At 37.1% G+C, this 20,229-nt stretch overlaps 2 protein-coding genes across 9 annotated transcripts in view; one reads left to right on the top strand and one right to left on the bottom strand.

Annotated features, from left to right (window-relative positions):
* The window catches only part of LOC132650979 (cytochrome P450 3A1-like), an 800,659-nt gene that overhangs the window by 120,304 nt on the left and 660,126 nt on the right, over positions 1-20,229 (top strand). The gene's annotated exons all lie outside the window — the stretch shown is intronic.
* Positions 10,963-11,943, bottom strand: LOC132650933 (zinc finger protein ZFP2-like; the record flags this gene model as incomplete). The annotated part of the gene is given in 2 exon segments (XM_060376255.1): positions 10,963-11,000; positions 11,232-11,943. Coding segments are annotated over 2 exon segments (750 nt in total), but the record flags the coding sequence as incomplete, so codon positions are not given.

The raw sequence follows: 20,229 nt of genomic DNA on the forward strand, positions 1-20,229 counted from the left end.
CATATGTATATCTATATATACATATGTATATCTATATCTATATGTATACATATGTATGTATATATATATGTATACATATATTTCTACATTTTAGAGAGCCTCCACTCTTTCATAGGACTCCATCAGTTTGTGGTTCCCTCAGTTGACATATATGCAAACATTTGCAGCCATTTCTGTTACTGCATAAAATGAATTGGAATAGTGCTTCCTCAAGACCCAGCTATACCACTGCTAGGTATATACCCAAACTTTGCTCAAGTACCCAAAAGGGATACTTGCTCAACCATGTTTATAGCAGCTTTATTTGTAATAGCCAGAACCTGGAAACAACCCAGATGTCCATCAACGGAGGAATGGGTACAGAAATTGTGGTATTTTTACACAATGGAATACTACTCAGCAATCAAAAAGGAGGAAATCATGAAATTTGCAGGCAAATGGTGGGATCTAGAAAAGATCATTCTGAGTGAAATATACCAGAAGGAGAAAGACAAACACGGTATATACTCACTTATATAGACCTATAAGATATGATAAACATAATGAAATCTATACACCTAAAAAAGGTAATCAAGACAACGGTCATGGGGTAAGATGATCAATCCTCATTTAGAAAAACAGATGGGATGTGCATTGAATGTATGACAGGGGTCTACTGAGCGCATCTGAAAATCTCTAACTAGCAGTGTTTTCAAAGCAGATACAAAAACTCATGACCAAACCTTCGGCAGAGTACAGGGAATTATATGAAAGAAGGGGAGTTAGTATTATGGGGAAAGGATAGGAGCTCCACAAGGACCAAATATATCTGGGCACAAGGTCTTTTCTGAGACTGACATTCAACCAAGGACCATGTATGGATATAACCTAAAACCTCTGCTCAGATGTAGCCTTGGTAGCTCAGTAACCAATTGGTTTCCCAAAGTGAGGGGAACAAGGACTATTTCTAACAGGAACTCAATGACTGGCTCTTTGACCTCCCCACCCCCCAAGGGAGGAGCAGTCCTGTTAGGCCACAGAGGAGGGCTTCGAAGCCAGTCCTGAAGATACCTGATAAAACAGGATCGATGAATGGGGAGGAGATCCCCCTCTATCAGTGGATTTGGAAAGGGGCACGGTGGAGATGAGGGAGGGAGGGAGGGACTGGGAGGGAATGAGGAAGTGGGACATGGCTGGGATACAGAGTTAATAAAATGTAACTGATAAGAAAAAATAAAATTAAATAAAAAATTAAAGAAAAAGACTTGTTTCTTAATTAGAAATTTAAAGTGTTCCAAGAGGAAGTAAGAGTCAAAGACACACTCATCCTCATAGTCAGAAATCTTATAAAAATACTAAGCTAATAGCTAAAATATATTTGCAAAGAACCTGGTGAATCTTGAGAAAAAACATTATTAGATTTCCATGATCACTAAAGAAAAAAAGAATATATAAAAATAGAAATTTGATTCTCCTGACAATAAACTTGATGTTTAATTCCAAATGTAAAACAGAGGAAATTTGATGAGGTGATAGTTTTTTTTTTTGAAATACACACAAAAAAGTTTAAGGTAATAGAATAATTTCATTACGAATCAAGGTTGTATATTTGTTGATTTATTGTATTTTGATATATATTCTTTTTCTTTTTAAAAAAATTATTTATTTATTATTAATCACAGTTAATTCACTTTGTATCCCAGCTGTAGCCACCTCCACCATAACCTCCCAAACGCACGCTCCCTCATCTTCTCCCATGTCCCTCTTCTAATTCACTGATAGAGGAGGTCCTCTTCCTGTTGCTTCTGACTGTAGACTATCACATCTCATCAGGACTGGCTGCATTATTTTCCTCTGTGGCCTGGAATGGCTGCACCCACCAGGAGTAGTTGGCCACTGGCTTCATGTCAGAGAGAGTCCCAGTTCCCCATATTAGGGTACCCACATAGAAACTGAGCAGTCTATGTGCTTCATTTCTGCAAAGGTGGGTCTAGGTTATGTTTTTTTTTAATTCGAGACAAAAGTCACAAATATTAGGAGCAGAGTATTCAAAACCTTATTGAATACCTGGAAATATTTCAAAAATTTTCTACCTATAGGTTAATAATAATGCTAGAGCTAAAAGTAACAATGTATTACTAGTGAAGGATTTAAGCAACAAGGATGTAATGGTTTTCATTAATATGAACCAATTTGTGTACCCTAGAGATTTTATGGAAATAAATAACTATGGGTTCCAAGTCTTAGAATACTACATAAGAAATTAATTTCAAAGATTATTGTACATATTGGACAAAATATATACCCAGAAATTAGTGATTATTTTATAAAATGATGTCTGAATGAAATTAGGACTACGCAATATTTTCTGGAAATTTATGACATATAAAATAGATGCAACAGAGACACAAATTCAGGCTAAACATAGAAATACAAAGAAAAATCTTTGGGATTATTTTATTTTTGTTACCTTATGCAAAAATGGCTGTATAGATTTGAAATGATTCACAGACTGCTTAACATTTGTTTCTGAAACAACAAAGGAAGGTGAGTCAGGAAGCATTTTAATGACCTGGGGCTGAGGAATAACTTAGCTGGAAAGGGTACACCTGAGGAGTCATTCACAGTTCCTTTCACTTATCAACAGATATGGTCCAGTATGTGATGTGCCCAGAAAGTCACTATGCAAGCTCAGAGAAGAACCACTGCCTCCAGAAACCTGTGACCTTTTTATCCTATGAAGACCCTTTGGGGATGGCTCTCACCACCACAGCACTGTGCTTCTCTGCACTCACAGCAGTGGTTATTATTGTCTTTGTTAATCACAAAGACACACCCATTGTCAAGGACAATAATAGGACTCTCAGCTTATCATCTGCTTCCTCAGTCCCTTGCTCTTCATTGGCCAGCCCAACACAGCCACCTGCATCTTGCAGCAGATAGCATTTGTAATTTTGTTCACTGTGGCTCTCCCCACAGTGTTGGCTAAAGCTATCACAGTGGTTATTGCATTCAAGGTGACTGTTTCAGCTAGATTGGTGAGGTGGTTAATGGTATCAAGGGCCCCTAACTTCATCATTCACATCTGTACAATGATCCAAAATGTTCTCTGTGGAATCTGGGTGTTTACCTCTCCACTCTTCATTGATCATGATGCTCATGCTGAACATGGCCATATAATCATTGTGTGCAGCAAAGGTTCAGCAGCTGCCTTCCACTGTGTCCTGGGATACCTCTGCTCCTTGGCACTTGGGAGCTACACCATGGCCTTCTTTTCCAGAAATTTGCCTGACACATTCAATGAAGCCAAGTTCCTGTGATTCAGCATGCATGTGTTCTTCTGTGTGTGGGTCACTTTCCTCCCTGTCTACTACAACACAAAGGGGAAGGTCAAGGTGGCTATGGAAGTCTTTTCTATCTTGGCTTCCAGTGCAGCTATGCTTTGTTTGATCTTTGCCCCCAAGTGCTACATCATTTTGTTAAGACCTGGTAAGAACTCCTGTCTTGACATCAGGCACAAAACCCATTCAAGAAGGAAGTCACTTAAATTTTAGTTAAAAACTAAAGTTGATCTATGCTAGTAAATTAAATACAATGACTGAAACCACTGCCACACCTTTCCATATCTCTTAATCAGGTATATTATGAGAGTATGATGGCTCAAAATTCTTCATTTAATTTTACTGATGTCTTTTTGAACTGGAAGTTATTTTTATCTCATGTTTGAAAATTATGTTTTACACTATTACTATAAAAAATTTCTCTGTTTCATTTTTTGGGCTTGAAGCCTCACAAGTAGAGCAAAGAGCAGTGTGGACTAAGCTCCTGGATATCTGCTTTCCTTTGCATGCAAAGTGCTGGTGTTGAAGATGTGTCACCATGTTTCCAGTATTTATTTGATTCATCTTTGATTTAAAAAACATTAAATTTCATACAAATCATTTCAATTTTTAAATCCAGAAGATTCTATTATATTCTGCTGCATAAATTGAACTTTATCAATTTCACAGGTTCTTATTTTCAGTGATTTACAGAAGAAATTTCATGGTTTAGCATGACAGTAAAAGATCCTATTTTTTAAAATTATTTTTATTAATTACAGTTTATTCAGTGGGATACAGTTTGTATCCCCCTATAGCATCCTCCCTCTTCCCATCCTAATCCCACCCTCCCTTTCCCTTATCCACCCATGCCTCTCCCCAAGTCCACTGATAGGGGAGGTCTTCCTCCCCTTCCTTCTGATCCTAGTCTATCAGGTCTCATCAGGAGTGGCTGCATTGTCTGCCTCTGTGGCCTGGTAAGGTTCCTCCCCCCTCATGGGGAGGTGATCAGAGAGCAGGTGATAAGAGATAGTCCTCGTTCCCATTACTATGGAACCCACTTGGACACTGAACTGCTATGGGCTGCATCAGTGCAGTAGCTCTATATTATCTCCAGGAATGGTCCTTGGTTGGAGCATCAGTCTCAGAAAATCTGTGCCCAGATTTTTTTGGTTCTGTTGCTCTCCTTGTGGAGCTCCTGTTCTCTCCATGTCTTACTATTTCCCACTTCTTTCATAAGATTCCCTGAACTCTGCCCAAAGTTTGGCTAAAAGTCTCAGCATTTCCTTTGTTACCCTGCAGGGTAAAGTCTTTCAGAGGCCCTCTGTGGTAGGCTCCTGTCCTGTTCCCTGTTTTCTCCCTCTTCTGATGTCCATCCTCTTTGCCTTTCTGAATGGGGATTGAGCAAATTAGCGAGATCCTCTTTCTTGATTAGTTTCTTTAGGGGCACATATTTTGCATGTTTATCCTATATTATATGTCTAATATCCAAATGAGTGAGTAGATACCCTGTGTGTCCTTCTGCTTCTGGAAAGATACACCTGTGTGTCCTTCTGCTTTTGGAAAGACATACCTCACTCAGGATGATCTTTTCCAGTTTCTACCATTTACCTGCAAATTTCATGATTTGTTTTTTTTTTATTGCTGAGTAATATTCCATTATGTATATGTACCACAATTTCTGTATCCATTCCTCAGTTGAGGGGCATCTGGGTTGTTTCCAACTTCTGACTATTACAAATAAAGCTGCTACAAACATGGTTGAGCAAATGTCCTTGTTGTATACTTAAGCATCTTTTAGGTATATGCTTAGGAGTGGTATAGCTGAATCTTGAGGAAGTGCTATTCCTAATTGTCTGAGAAAGTGCCAGGTTGATTTCGAAAGTGATTTTACAAGTTTATTTTTCCACCAGGAGTGGAGTGCTCCTCTTCCTCAACATCCTTTTCAGTATGTACTGTCACTTAAGCTTTAGATCTTAGCTATTCTGATGGGTGTAAGGTGAGATCTCAGGGATGTTTTGATTTGCATTTCCCTGATGACTAAGGATATTGAGCATTTCTTTAAGTGTTTCTCTGCCATCCAATAGTCCTCTACTGAGAATTCTCTGTTTAACTCTGTACCCCCTTTTTTTAAATTGGATTACTTGATTTTTTGCTGTTTAACTTGAGTTCTCTATATATTCTGGATATTAACCCTCTGTCAGATATAGGGTTAGTGGACATCCTTTCTCAATCTGTAGACAGGGTTCTTTGCTTTGCAGAAGCTTTTCAGTTCCATGAGGTCCCATTTATTGATTGCACAGTTGCTCTTAAAGCCTGTGTTTTTCGTGTTTTGTTACACCGGTGAAGACACAAGACCTGAGAAAGAGATTTTCCTGACACAGGCAAGAAGAGCATAAGAGTCCTTTCCAAAGCAATGGTTTTCTTCAACAAAGCAAGCACCGGAATTTACCTTAGGGCATATGGATAATTTCAAATGTGGGTTTGTCTACTCAGAGACATTCTAAATTAAGTCCTATTCTGAATGTTATAATAATGTAAAAATAAGAGATAAAAAGGCACTCTTGGCTCAAAGTCATGCAGAAATAGATGTAATTTTTTTTTAAATTATGGACAGAAATGCATCTGGAATATTTATTTTTGACCACAGTTCTTAGCTGAAAATAAAGTAAATGAGGCCATGAAAGTAGATTGCTCAGAGAACAATGCCATCTGGTAATAATGTCTGATCTATGAGTGGGATATTACAATACTACAGTTCTCACTTACAGAAAGGACAGAGAGCCCAATTTCAGAAAACTTGTAGCATCCCTGTGTACACTATCCCTCAGGAAAAAAAAATCTATAACTTGATTGTTTGCATTTTGAAATCATTTTGATACATCATATTCCTACATAGCCATGCCTGTTTTAGAAGTGTCCATGGAGCTGGGCATGGTGGCACACACCTGTAATCCCAGCACTCAAGGAGGAAGAGACAAACAGATTTATGTGATTTTGAGGATGGCTGGGTCTACAAAGTGAGTCCAGAACAGCCAAAGTTACACAAGAAAATTGTGTCTCAAAAACAAACAAACAGAGAACACACTCTGTGGAACAATCTGGCCTCAGTCTCAGAGATCAGCCTGCCACTGAATCCTAGGTTTAGAATGACAGGGATGCACTTCTGAGCCAAGCTATGATTTTTAAGTGGTTTATCCTTGAATCAATACATTAAAGGATAAAATAAGACATACAGAGGAAATATTTTCCTTTTAATGAACAACAATAAGTCTTCAAATTCTACAAATAATTTCTGTCATCTATAAGTGGCTGCATTGCTTTCTTAATTTCATCATTTATAACTGGATATTAGACATATAATATAGGATAATCATACTAAAATCTGTACAGCTAAAGAAGCTAATCAAGAAGGAGGACCCTGGGTAAGATGCTCAATCTTCATTCAGAAAGGCAAAGGGGATGGACATCAGAAGACAGAGAAAGCAGGGAGCTGTACAGGAACCTACCACAGAGGGCCTCTGAAAGACTATCCAGCCGGGTATCAAAACATATGCTGAGAATCATAACTAATCTTTGAGCAGAGTACAGGTAATCTAATGAAAGAAGGGGGAGATAGAAAGACCTGGAGAGGACAGGAGCTCCACAAGGAGAGAAATAGAATGAAAAAATCTGGGCACAGGGATTTTTGGAGATTCATAATCTAAACAAGGACCACAAATGGAGATAATGTAGTACCTGAAGGATTTAGCCCATTGCAGCTTAGTGTCCAAGAGGGTACCCTAGTAATGGGAACAAGGACTGTCTGTGACATGAACTCAGGGCCTGACTCTTTGATCAGATGGAAGGAGAGAAGAACCTCCCATATCAGTGGACTGGGGGAGGGGCATAGGAGAAGAGGGAGGGTAGGATTGGAAGGAGATGAGGAGGGGTCTATAGCAGGGATACAAAGTGAATAAACTGTAATAAATAAAAATAAATTAAAAAATGCTGGAGTGTGTTTGTGTATACATACATGTTACTGTGTATATGTACTAGTGAGAGTACAACTTATTGCTATTTATTATCTACATCCCATATATAAGTTCTTGACATGGAACACAAAGAGTCTTTTGGCCCGTGACTACACTGGCCCTTATTTAGCGTGAAAATATATTTGCGTATCTGCTAGTATGTGAATTTGCATACACAGCAGCCCAACTATGGAAACATTAGAAAAATCTCTAGCAGTGATATGGACTACTCAGGGATTGAGCACAAATCATCAGGCTTAGCAATAACTAAATTTACCCACTGGGACAATTCTTTGACCTTCACTTGCAGTTTTGAGAAATTCTTAAGAATAAGTCTTTACTCCTAAGAAAGAACTAACACATTCCAAAACAAGACAGGAGTGTATAATTTTCATTTGCAAGTATCATTTATTATTCGAATAATTTCATTTTTTTCCATCCTCAGATGACAATATATTCATAATCAGAATAGAAGACAATATTGTACTGATGAAATTTTTCAAGTAAGTTTTATGAGTCTCAATGAGCTTAGTCGGGAGTGTTTGTGGTATGCAAAAGAGACAACATACCTTGAAGATCATAGAACCATGACAAATATAGACCCCACACTCTTCATATATCTGTCATAGCCTAAGAATGAATAGTCCATCACACACATAACATGTCTTTTTGAAATAAATCTTGTTGCTTTTACATTAACTATCACTTCTAGATAAATCTCTAAGAAGGCAATACTTCAAGATGATGTGCCATATAGTAAATATGGGAACATGTAGAAGCATGAAACTTCAAACAATATATACATACATACGTACACAAACTATTAAGCATCAATTAATTATTTATATCCAAGAAAGGCTTAAAAACAAACATCTTAAATGAATTTGTGAAAACATAAAAAAAGTACAAGTTCTCATAGACCCTTCCTTGAAAACTATGATTTCACACTGTCTGATATAAATAAGCAATGGGCCACATAGAGGATGTGGATTCCATTCTATGCATTGCAGCAGAAAAATACCTATAACCAAGTGGAAATGCATTAGAACATGAACAGCCACCACAGAAGGAATATCAGAACAACATAATAAACTTCTGTGAATGGATTTGCTACACACACAGCCAATTCAATACCTACTCTAATGTTTCAAAATTCAGACCACAACCACAATTGGGGATCTCCTCCATTATAATGAAGTGAACATGATAAATAATTACTTCCTCTGTGGCTCTGATAAAAACAGATTCAAAATACTTTCTTTTCTTGGAAATGAATACATTTATTATGTCCAAAGTAATAAACACTTTTGCATAAATAACATTTCTCTCTTCTATGAATATTTTTCTACTTCCTGCCATCAAGATGATATATTAAGATTTAAAATATTTACAGTACTAGATACATGGATTTGCAGTTAAGACAAGTTCATTCCCAGGACCTAGTTCAGGATTTGGACAACTTTCTATAATTCTTGGTATGAGAAAATCAGTGGGTCTAGTCTACTTGGAAACTAGAATGGACAGGCACATAAACACACAAAGAAAAACAGTTATCACGTAAGGGAAATTAAAACAAATTCTTAAATATATGTTTACTCATGAATGTTTACTTGTATAAGCATTCACTACTGAATTCAGGTGTTGAGATATCTACAGGCTTACCTACAAATGTCTTCATCATGAATTCCTTCATGTAAAAGAAATCAAACATGTAGGTTTGAAATCAGAGAAATGAATCCTTTTCAGTTGGTGGTATCATTTGGGAATGTTTAAAAAATGTATCCCTGCTGGAGAAAGTAAGTTACTTGGGGTGGGCTCCATAGTTTTCAGTTGCATACCATCTGTAGTCCCCATTCTCTGCTTCATGCTGCAGGTGGTGTTTGTAAGCTCCAAGCTTCCTACTTTAGCTGCCACTATGACACTTGTCTTGGCAAAGTAAAAACATTTGCAAGTTGACTTGGATATTGTGTATGGTCACAGAAAATGCAATAATATGCACACATAAATTTTACAACTGGATAATTTATTTCATGTAATTGAAGTGAACTGTGAAATAAAAAAGGATTATCTTATTGTTTACATTCATCTTTGGTCCTTATGAGATTTCAATTGGAAACAAAATAAGGATGGATGTCATAAATGCATGCATACACTGTTGACACTTGTTAGAATTTTCCTCGAAAATAATCTCGTGTAATTGAATGCAAGCTGGTGGGTCAAAGATCTTAAAAAAATTTTTATTCTAATAGATGTTCTTCCGAATGAGTTCTTTTAGGTTCTCAAAGACTACTGTGATATGCAAAGGCTTTGGAACATAGCCAACACACTAAAGCTTTTATTCTTATATAATGGTACTATGAAGCAGAAAACTTTACCATACTGACTACATTCATGGGGTTTCTCTGCAGCATGACTTTTTCTCATGATTTCAAAGACAACCCCGTGAAAAGGATTTACCACATTGCTTGTTCAGAGGGTTTCACTGCAGTGTGTGTTCTTTTATGTATTTGGAGATAACTGTATTAAGAAAAACCTCTATCACATTGAATACATGTGTAAAGTTTCTATCTACTATCTGTTCATTTGTATATTTGAAGATGACTTTGATATACAAAACGTAAAAGCAAATTGTATGTGGGAAGATGCAAAAGCAATTTGTCCTAAGTATTTCCTTTTAGTTACCAGCCTTCATTGATTTATAAGGTGAACATTAGTTTAAGTTCATAGTCCCTAGGAAAGCTGTAGACTTCCCAGTAGCTGACCGGCTTTAATTACTTAACATTTGTTGCCCAAAACATGACTGTTCCATACCATGATTTCTGGTCCCCTAACATAACGATTGACCAAAACCACAGATTCTCTTTCCTAAAACATAATACCTTTTCCTAACCACAAAAGAACAAATGGATATGATTGTTTTGACTGTAAAACCTACATTTTGCATCAGGTGACTTCCTCAATGATGTAAACAAATCCCATATCCCTAAACCATGACTGATGGAAATCATGCAGCTGTAAAACGGTAAATAGGTTGACGATTTTCAAGCTCAGGACCTCTGTAATTTTCTGGCTCATTGGATGGGTAGGCATCACAGTTCAACATTATGTGTCCCTAATCAAACTGGATGACAATATTTTTTTTTTCATCTGTATTGACACGTTTGAGTTGTATTGGATTCAGTGGACAAAAGAACACAAAAGGCTTACCATATTGATTATATTCTCAGATTTTTCTCTCCATTTTGAAACTTTTATGATGATGTAGAATATAGATATGTGTTATGGTCTCCCATTTTAACACATTCATAAATTTTCTCTCTGTATGAATTCTTTCATGATGACGAAGATTATACAAATGTGGAGTAGCTTCACCATGTAAATACACTCATACTCTTTTGTTCTTTCATGACGTTGAAGATGATTGTGAAGAGCAAATTTTTATTAGGAAATGACTGTTATGTGAAAAGGCTTTACCATATAGATTACATTATTAAGGTTTCTCTCAAGGATGAGGTCTTTTTTGTATTAGGAGATGACTGTTACATGCAAAGGCTTTAACTAACACATTGATTACATCCAGAAGAGTTCTCTCCAGTGTGAGTTCTTTTTTGTATTAGGAGACTACTGTTACATGCAATGGCTTTACCACCTTAGTTACATTCATAGGGTTTTTCTATACTATGTGTTCCTTATGTCTTAGATTACTATTATGTCAAAATGTTTATCACATTGCTTACATTGATAAAGTTCCTAACCATTGTGTTTCTTCTACGTACATGAAGATTATTATGGCATGCAAAGCTTTTGACACATTGGTTATATTCAGAGGGTTTCACTACAATAAATGTTCTTGTTCAAGATAAGTGTTACATGAAAAGACTTCATGACATTAGTTATATTCATAAGAATTTTCTGCAACAAAGATTTTTATGTCTTAGGAGAACACTGTTATCTGCAAAGGTTTTACTACATTGGTTACATTCATAAGGTCTCTCTCCAGTGTGAGTTCTTTTATGTACTACGAGACTCCTGTTATGTGCAAAGGCTTTACCACATTGGTTACATCCATAAGGTTTCTCTCCAGTGTGAGTTCTTTTATGTATTAGGAGTTGACTGTTACATACAAAGGCTTTACCACATTCGTTACATTCATAAGGTTTCTCTCCAGTGTGAGTTCTTTTATGTTTTTGGAGACTACTGTTATCTGCAAAGGCTTTACCACATTGGTTACATTCATAAGGTTTCTCTCCAGTGTGAGTTCTTTTATGTCTTAGGAGATGACTGTTACATACAAAGGCTTTACCACATTCATTACATTCATAAGGTTTCTCTCCAGTGTGAGTTCTTTTATGTTTTTGGAGACTACTGTTATCTGCAAAGGTTTTTCCACATTGGTTACATTCATAAGGTTTCTCTCCAGTGTGAGTTCTTTTATGTCTTAGATGACTGTTACATACAAAGGCTTTACCACATTGCTTACATTCATAAGGTTTCTCTCCAGTGTGAGTTCTTTTATGTACTAGGAGACTACTGTTACATACAAAGGCTTTACCACATTGATTGCATTCATAATGTTTTTCTCCAGTGTGAGTTCCTTTATGTCTTAGGAGATCACTGTTATATGCATAGGCTTTACCACATCGGTTACAGTCATGAGGTTTCTCTCCTATACGTATCCTTTTATGTCTTAAGATATGACTTTTATGTGCAAAGACATTACCATATTGGCTACATTAATAGTGATCCGCACCAGTATGCATACTTTTACATGTGTGGGGACTACTGTGATGTGCAAAGACTTCATATTGAGTATCTTCAGGGAGTTTGTCTCCACTATGATTGTTTCCATACCTGCAAATATAATTGGCAGATATGACAGCTTTACCACATTCATTACACTAATGGACGTTTTTGCCACATGCCTTAATTTTGCAATTTGAATTAAAGGTAAAGAAGAATTACATTTTGAGTTTTCATCTTTATTTTTATATTCATGGTGTTCTCCTTCTCTAAGGGTTGTTTTGCATATTTGAAAGTACCTGTGATGGTAAAAATATTTGTTACCTGGCTCACATTTATCATATACTTTCTTCTATGCAATTTTTACCACATATTTGTAGAAAACTGCAATACCTCAGAACTTTAACACAGTGACTACATTAATAACTTTCCCTATATGTGCGCCAAACTAAATATGTAAAGATAACTGTGAGAAAAAGAATAATTTGTATATTCCTAAAACTTATATTTTTTAGTGTGATTTTTGTGAGAATCCTAATTTTGGTGAATAGCTAGCTAATTGATGTTGGTGTATATTGTGTGAAAATATGACAGTATATGGCAATGCTGATTGATGAGCAAGCAATCAGCTAAGTACTGAAAAAATCATAGTATTGTTAGTTCTATGGCCAATCACCTGTCCTACATTTTGTAAACATTTGTCCTTCCTTATCTATTGGAAATAAGAAAGAGATAACAACTGGTAGCGTGGCACAAAATGGAGGACAGAACTTCTGAGTGAGAGAGGGTTGCTGAGAAGAAGAAAGCAAATGACAGGCGGTTCACCAGCCGGCCAGTGAGGTTATAGACGGACATGAACATGAGCAAAGAGGTAGAGTTGGCCATGCACTGGGACACTGTGCTAGGTTTATTTGTGATAGGGATAAAAAGGGTTCAGAATCTGCTCAGTTAAATTGCCTAAGCTGAAACTATTAAAAAGGCTCTGTTATAATTTGTACTTTTGGCAGCTCTGAATAGCCCATATAAAGGATACTAGGTAGAAAATTTTAAACATCTATTCACAATGGGGACTACTATTCCTTTTAGTTGTTCTGGGTGGTACAATGTTTCTTTCAATATACATATATTAAAATGACTTGAACGCAATGTGATACATGATGATATAACTATTAAAAGAATAATAACAAATGACATGATTTCATGATACATTCACACATTTGAGTTTTGTTCATCACAGACATGTGCTATAGAGATCATGGTTTTTCCACAACATTCTTGACTCTAAAAAACTTCCCTTCTCACAAAACTTAGGCATATTACTACAAGTATATGAGTAACCCCATTTTACTATGGACGAGTTGATTAGTATAATGTTTTGGATATACTTTCATCACCTATTTACTGTGAATACATTTGGCAATATCTTATTTGTAGGAGATTAAACAAATTGCAGTTTTACCTCATAGCGCTAATGAGTAAATAATTTAAACATTGATCTTGCGTAAGTATGATTTCTTTGCATTCTTTCTTAGAGTGCCTTGCAAACACACATCAAATACTAACATGGAGGTACATGGTTTAGTAACAAGTTAGTCATCTCATCAATAAATACACTTAAAACAGTTCACTTACACTCTCCCTTCTCTTTCAAACTTCCAGAACATATTAACATTTTCTCAGAACCATATTCATATCAGCTTACAATGAAAATTACCTTGCATGTCTTCTAGAACTTAGACAATGCTCTTCTATATTATGACTTTCCCAATTGTAGCTTAAAATACAGTAACAGAAAATGTATGATTTATTAGTGGAAATAAGACAAAATTTAAGTCGTGCTCTATGGTCAATCAAAGAACCATTCACCTCATTCTTCCTCATCCTCAAGAGAAATTACAGAAGCACTTCAATAATGAATAAAGAGTTTTCCCCATATTTTAAAAAAGTAAAGAAATTTCACTGTCCTACCTATAGTAGTGAGGTTCCTGTAGGTCTCCAGCATTACATCTTTGTAGAGATTCCTCTGGGAAGGATCCAGCAAAGCCCACTCTTCTCGAGTGAAATTCACATGCACATCATTGTAGGTCAATGCTGTCTAAAATATCCACGCACATGTACAACAGAAAGCATGATACTTAGAATACTGGAAATGTATCCTTCATTTACAACATTTTCAATGCATTCTGGTGTGTCTTCTACTTATTTTCTCACACACAAGTTGTAATGTACTCATCAACTCTTTCTAGGAGTAAACTCAATATTGAGGTTCACCTCTCTAATTTCTGTATCATTTTAGTAGGATATAGCCTTGCAAGTGAAACGTCAATTAACAGAGAGAGAGAGAGAGAGAGAGAGAGAGAGAGAGAGAGAGAGAGAATAAACAGGTCAACAGTATTGAGCCCAAATGAGAGAAATAGTATAAACAATTCCTGATTCTTATAAGAATAGGCAGGCTGGGTGTATTTTCTGATGACTTTAATACCAAAATAACTCAGGAAAGAGGCTCGTGTATTTCATACAGCTGGATGGTAGACTGCTCTTTGCAATAAGTTCCAGGACACTCAGGTGTACATAATAAGATCCTGAATAATATGCAAAAATTAATCAAACAAACAAGACAAAAAAACCTTAAAGATCTTTCTCAAGTTTCTACAGAGTTATATATTCACTCCAGTTTTGCATATGTGTCTAGAAACCTGAAGTGGCTCATTTTAAACTGTAATATTAATGTGATCTTTTTAAAATGAAATGTATGTTTGAACAATTACAAAAGGAGAGATGAAAATATTAGCAATTTAAATGTTGATCATAAATAGGCAACATGGGGGATGACGGTATGGTTCAGTGGTTAAGAACACTGTCTGTTCTTCCAGCTAAATTTCCAGCACCCACATGACAGCTAATAGCTATCTGTGACACAAATATATTCAATAAAAACCTCACAAAACAAATCCAAGAATGCATCAAAGATAAACACGATAAAGAAATTGGCTTCATCTCAGGGATACAAGGATGGTTCAAAATATAAAAATCCATCAATGTAATCCACCATATAAACAAACTGAAAGACCAAGATCACATGATCATCTCATTAGATGAGAAAAAACATTTGACAAAATCCAACACACCTTCATGTTAAAAGACTTGGAGAAATCAGGCATATAAGGAACCAGGCACATACTTAACGCAATAAAGGCAGTAAAAAGCAAGCTGATGGCCAACATCAAATCATTTGGAGTGAAACTTAAAGAAATTCCACTCATACGAGGTACAGGAAAAGGATGCTTCCCCTGTCCTTATCTTCAACATACTCCTTAAGTCCTACCTAAAGCAATAAGACAACTGAAGGTTATCAAGGAGATACAAATTGTTAAGGGAGAATTCAAAGTATTACTATTCGCAGATGATTTAGTAGTATACCTAGGTGACCCAAGAAATTCTACCAGAGAATTCCTACAGTTGATATACACTTTCCACAAAATGGCTGGGAACACAACTAACTAAAAATTTCATTAGTCCTTCTGTATACAAATGAAAAACAGCTGGAGAATGAAATTTGTAAAAAAAAAAAAAAAAAACCACCCTGAACAGTATCTACAAACAATATGAAGTGAAAGACCTCTATGACTAAAATTTGAAGTCTTTAAAGAAAGAAACTGAAGAAAATATGAGAAGATGGAAAGATCTCTCAAACTCATGGATATAAAGGATTAACATAATAAAACAGCATTCTTTTTTAATTTTTTATTGATTACACTTTATTCACTTTGTATCCCCCCTGTAGCAAACTTCCTACTCCTCTGCCAAATGTTCCCTTTATCCCCCTTCTCTAAAACAGCATTCTTAAAAATACAGTCTACAGGTTCGATGCATTTCCCAACAACATTCCAACATAGTTCTTTAGAGACCTTGAAAGAGCTAACATTAACTTCAAATGGAAAAATAAAATACCCTTGATAGCATTACAATCCTGTACAATTGGAATAAGACACAGAAATAAAACCACACTCCGACTTGAACTTTACTTTCAACAAAGAAGGACAATCATACAATGGAAAAAATACAGCATCTTCAACAAATGGTGGGAGTCTAACTAGATGTCTGCATGTAGAAAAATGAAAAGAGACCCTTTTTATCACCCTGCAAAAACTCAATTCTAAGGGGTTCAAAGACCTTCACATAAAACCAGACACTCTAAAACATTTAGAAGACAAGGTGGAGAAAATTCTGGAACTCATTAACACAGGAAACCAACAACAGCACAGGCTCTGAGATCAACAATTAATAAATGGGATCTCAAAAAACTGAAAAGCTTCTATAAGTCAAAGGACACTATCAATACAACAAAATAGCAGTCAACAGATTGGGAAAATAACTACACCAACCCTACATCAGACAGAAAGGTAATATCCAAAATATACAAAGAACATAAGAAATTAAACACCGACAAATCAAATAAAACAATTTAAAAATGGGGTTCAGAGCTAAACTGAGAAGTCATAACAGAGGAATTTCAAATGGCTGAGAAACACTTAAAGAAATGATCAAAGTCCTTAGCCATCAGAAAAATGGAAATCAAAACGACTCTAAGATTCCATCTTACACCACGCAAATGGCTAAGATAAAAAACTCAAGTGACAACACATTCTGGTAATGATGTGAAGTAAAGGGAACTTTCCTCCAGGGCTGATGGGAGTGAAAACTTGCACAACTTCCCTGGTAATCAAACTGCTGCGTTCAAGAAAATTGGGAATAGTTCTACCTCCATACCTCTATACCACTCCAGGGAATACATCCAAAAGATGTTCCATTATAGAACAAGGACATTTGTTCTACTATGTTCATACCTGTTTTATTCATAACAGCCAGAAAGTGAAAAATGGATAAAGAACTTCTAGTACATTTACACAATGGAATACTCCCAGTTATTAAAAATAAGAAATATTGGAAATTGGCATGATCCAATCATGCAAATGGATCAAACTAGAAAACATCATCATGAGAGAGGTAACCCAGACACAGAAAGAAACACATTGCTTATAAGTGAATATTAGACCTATAGTACAGGATGAGCATACCAGAATCCACACACCCAAAGAAGCTAAGTAACAAGAAGGGTCCATGTGAGGTTGCCAGAATGTGTCACTCAGAATAGAAAACAGAACAAACAACAGGAGTGGATGAAGAGAGGGAACTGGGCAGAAGGTGGAATGTGGAGGGAAACAAATGTGGGTATCAGATGTGGGGAGAATTGTAGTAGGAGGAGAGAAGGCTGAGAACAAGAAGGGAAACTGAGGTGGTTTCTCTTTGGAGTCATTTGACAGGGAAGGTTCCTGAGAGGACCTGGGTGTGACCTGGGTGTGACTCTATCTGAGACTTCTAATGGAGGTGCAGGGGAAAAGAGACATGGAAAGTTAAGTGACTACCTCCTAGCCTGTCAGGACTAGTAGAGAGAGGGAACAACAACTGGACCACAAAACCCACAATCCAAAAATTACCCTGCTTACAAGAAGTTTAGGGATAATGAGGGAACAAAGATTGAGGGACAGTCCAACCAATAATTGGGCCAACCTGAGACCCACCTTACACTAGAGAGCCAGCCAAAGAAATTGTAAATGTTGCTTTGCTGAGCTTGTAGAAAATAGCCTAAACATGCCTGTTCTCTCAGAGGCTCCACCCAGCAGCCAATGGAGACAGATGCTGGAACTTGTACCTAAGCATGGGGTGGATCTCTGGGGTCTTATGGAAGTACTGGGGGAAAGATAGAAGAACCTGGAAGGGATAGGAAGCCACAAGAAGACTAACAGAGACAAGTAAACCAGACCCGTGGGGAGAGGTACAGAAAATGAGGCGTCAACTAAGGAGCATGCATTTTCTGGATCTGGGCCTCTTGAACTTATCTGTACTATGGGTGGCTTAGTCCATGTGGGTTGCGCGGTAAGTGGAGGGGATTGTTTCTAATATGAACTCTACTGCCTGCTTTTAGATCCTCTCTCCATCAGGCATGCCTAGACTGGCCTTAGTGGATGAGGATATGCTCAGTCCTGATGTGACTTGATGTGCTGCAATGGAGTGATACAGGGAGACCAGGGCTCCATTTTTTTCTGGGAGGGGAGATAGAAGGGTGAGGGTGGACTGAGAGCAAAGGAAGGAGGGTTCACCCTTTGGATGTAAAGTCAAAAAACAAACTAATTTCTTTAAAAAATTTAATACACTCAAAGAGAAACAGTGGGATTGAGAGGGGATAAGGGAGGGGGTGTATGTGGGACATGAAATAAACATAATAAATAAAAGTGAAAAAAAGAATAATATTAATATATTCCCTGAAATATCCAGAGGGAAAACTGGCAACATGACATTGACCATCAAATTAAAATGGTCAAAATAAACCCCCAAAACCGTCATCAAATCTTCATATATCTGTCATAGTCTAAGAACACAGCCATATTATACATATATAACATGCTTTTTTGAAATAAATTTCATTGTTGTGGCATTATATAGAACCTGTAGAAAATTCTCTTACAAGGCAGAACTTCAGCATGATGTGCCATGTAGTAAGAAATGAGACCATAAAGAAGCATGTAACTTCAAACCATACATACATTAAGCATTTTAATATTAACATTGGTAAAATATGTTGATAAAACAGAACACACTGTGGGTACATCTTCCATTCTTGTTTGGTCCTGTCTGATCAGATTCCATCAATTTGGAATCCTAGGATAGAATCTCAAGTTTCAAGTAAACTTAGGCAAAACAAACAAACAAACAAAAAAAAACATGGCAAATATTGTTTCCTGCCTTGATCTTGTTTCTTCATCATCTCATGCTCAGCTAGCTTTCTTATCCAGCTCAGAGATACTGTCACCCACAATTGAAGAGTGTCTAAAGAATCATGTCAACACAATCTTTCACTTACATAAAAACCACCCATTTTTCTGTCTGAAGAGAGTCATAGCGTGAGGGGCATCAATGGGCACAGGCACCCAGTGAGGCATGCAAGTAACCAGGGCATACCTAAATTTACTAGCATTCCAGCATTGGGCAAAAAAGCAAGTATCATTACCACAATTACTTGGCTCTATCTGGCTAATAATGAATAAAAATGGGGGATATAGACAAACAGTTGCGGGCTTATAGGAAATATTATAAGCCTTAACCCCTCGTTGGAACATCCTGCGTCAGTTCTAGAACTAGCAGTGGTGGTATCCGAGGTCTGAGTAGGTTCAGGAGACCATTGCCCCCAGGGGCGAGACGTGCTCCATGCCAATTGACTAACTCCATGTTTTCCTCCAATTTTGAAAGTCATTTAAGGTTCTTAAATTATTTTTTCCCTTTTTTCTTAAATTTTTCATCAATTACACTTTATTCATTCTGCATCCCCCCATAAGCCCCTCCCTCCTCTCCTCCCAATCCCACCTCCCTCCTCCCTCTGCTTGCATGCCACTCCCCAAGTCCACTAATAGGGGAGGTTCTCCTCTCCTTTCTGATCTTAGTCTGTCAGTTCACATCAAAAGTGGCTGTATTGTCCTCTACTGTGGCCAGGTAAGGCTGCTCCCCCCCCTCCAGAGGGAGGTGATCAAAGAGCAGGCCAATCAGATTATGTCAGAGGCAGTCCCTCTTCACATTACTATGTAACCCAATTGGACTCTGAACTGCCCTGGGCTACATCTGTGCAGGGGTTCTAGGTTATCTCCATGAATAGTCCTTGGTTGGAGTATGAGTCTCTGGGAAGTTCCCTATGTTCAAATTTTCTTGTTCTGTTGCTCTCCTTGTGGAGACCCTGTCCTCTCCAGCTCTTACTATTTCCCAGTTCTTACCTAAAATTCCGTTCACCTGCCCAACAGTTGCCCATCCGGCTCAGCATCTGCTTTGATAGTCTGAAGGGCAGAGGCTTTCAGAGGCCCTCTGTGGTAGGTTCCTAGGTTGTTTCCTGTTTTCTTCTTCTGATGTCCATCCTCTTTGCCTTTCTGGATAGGGATTGGACGTTTTAGTTAGGGTCCTCTCTCTTGCTTAGTTTCTTTAGATGCACAGGTTTTAGTGGGTCTGTCCTATGTTGTATGTCTATATGAGTGAGTATATACCGTGTGTGTCTTTTTGCTTCTGGGACAACTCACTCAGGATGATCCTTTCCAGGTCCCACCATTTACCTGCAAATTTCATGATTTCCTTAT

This window comes from Meriones unguiculatus, assembly GCF_030254825.1.
Source record: "Meriones unguiculatus strain TT.TT164.6M chromosome 13 unlocalized genomic scaffold, Bangor_MerUng_6.1 Chr13_unordered_Scaffold_37, whole genome shotgun sequence".
In the NCBI taxonomy this organism is placed as follows: domain Eukaryota; kingdom Metazoa; phylum Chordata; class Mammalia; order Rodentia; family Muridae; genus Meriones; species Meriones unguiculatus.